Below are 1,295 nucleotides of genomic sequence, written 5' to 3' on the forward strand. Positions count from 1 at the left end.
GTCCCACTGACCTCCCCCTGGCAGGGTGGGCAGTCACTGCCCCCCACTCACCGGTCAAAGATGCGGAAGCAGTTGGCCAGCTCCTCCTCAGACTTGCCCTTGGCGTCCTCTTTCATCTGGCGCACCATCATCACCAGGAACTCCTCAAAATCGATGGTGCCGCTGCCTGCAGGGGGGAGGCCAAGCGTGGGTCAGGCTGCCTACCCAGCACCCCCTGCCCACCACCGAGGGCTCCTCACCATCTTCATCCACCTCCTCAATGATGGCGTCCAGCTCCTCCTTGGTGGGGTTCTGGCCCAGCATCCTCATCACCGTCCCCAGCTCCTTGGTGCTGATGTCTCCACCACCATCCGCATCAAACATGTCGAAGGCAGCCTTGAACTCTGCAGGGAAGGTGGGGTCAGGGCCAAGCAGCACATGGGACTGGGCCTGGGGAGGGCCCACCTCCCTCACGCTCACCTGCGATCATCTCCTCGCTGAGGAAGGCACGGGCTTCAGCCTGCTGGTCCGTCTGCAAGGCAAGGGAGAGCTGTCACTGCCAGCACCCACATCACCCCAGGAGCCCCTAGCATGGCACAGCACTGTGGGGACAGCCCCTGCCCAGGAGAATGATGCCATGTTGGGTTGAGCCACAGCACCCAGCAATCCCTGTGGCTCTGGGGCCACCCAGGCGCCTGCAAGGTGATGGGCTGGGGGAGCCATTGACAGGGGGGGCTCCATGGTGCAGGGACCATGGTCTCCATGTGCAGCCTTGGCATCCCAGGCACGCAGTGCTATTTTGGGGATCTCCTTGGATCCCCTTATAGGGAGCCGCGAAGCTGCAGCCAGCAGCACCTGTTGGCCCTGATCGAGTTTCTCCTGGAAAAAGAGGGCTCCATGGGCAGACTGTTGAGCCGGCGATGACACCGTGTCGTATGACCAAGTGCTCGGCTTTCAGCCACCCTCTGCCACTGCTGTGGCCCTGAGCTCCAGCCTGGGCTGATCCAGAGTCCCCGGGCAACCCTTGGGCAGCCATAGAGTCTCTCCCCAAGGCACATCCTGTGGGGACCCTGCATGGCTCTGACACCTCCCAGCCCTTGCCCACGGTGGTCAGACCAGCCCCAGGGACTGTTGCCCTGCTGCCCTCCATGGGGGCACCTCGGCAGCTCAGATCCCCCGGGGACACGCGGACCCCAGCACCTCCTGCCCGGGTGACTCTCACCAGGCACACAGCACATGGCACACAACACATGGCATGCACAGTGTAGCACATGGCTCACGGCAGCACAGGGGCTCTTACCATTGAAGCCATTCCT

The 1,295-nt window shown here is 63.1% G+C and overlaps 1 protein-coding gene across 1 annotated transcript in view; it reads right to left on the minus strand.

Annotated features, from left to right (window-relative positions):
- Positions 1 to 47: 47 nt before the first annotated feature.
- TNNC2 (troponin C type 2 (fast)) overlaps positions 48 to 1,295 on the minus strand; it is a 2,432-nt gene continuing 1,184 nt past the window's right edge. The window contains exons 2-4 of the mRNA XM_009994022.1: positions 460 to 511; positions 240 to 383; positions 48 to 166 (exon numbers count right to left, since the gene is read on the minus strand). Of these exons, the coding sequence (XP_009992324.1) occupies positions 48 to 166; positions 240 to 383; positions 460 to 511 (315 nt within the window). The remainder of the gene's footprint in view (positions 167 to 239; positions 384 to 459; positions 512 to 1,295) is intronic.

The sequence above is a fragment of the Chaetura pelagica genome, unplaced genomic scaffold, assembly GCF_000747805.2.
Source record: "Chaetura pelagica isolate M959 unplaced genomic scaffold, ChaPel_1.0 scaffold493, whole genome shotgun sequence".
NCBI classification, from domain to species: Eukaryota; Metazoa; Chordata; class Aves; order Apodiformes; family Apodidae; genus Chaetura; species Chaetura pelagica.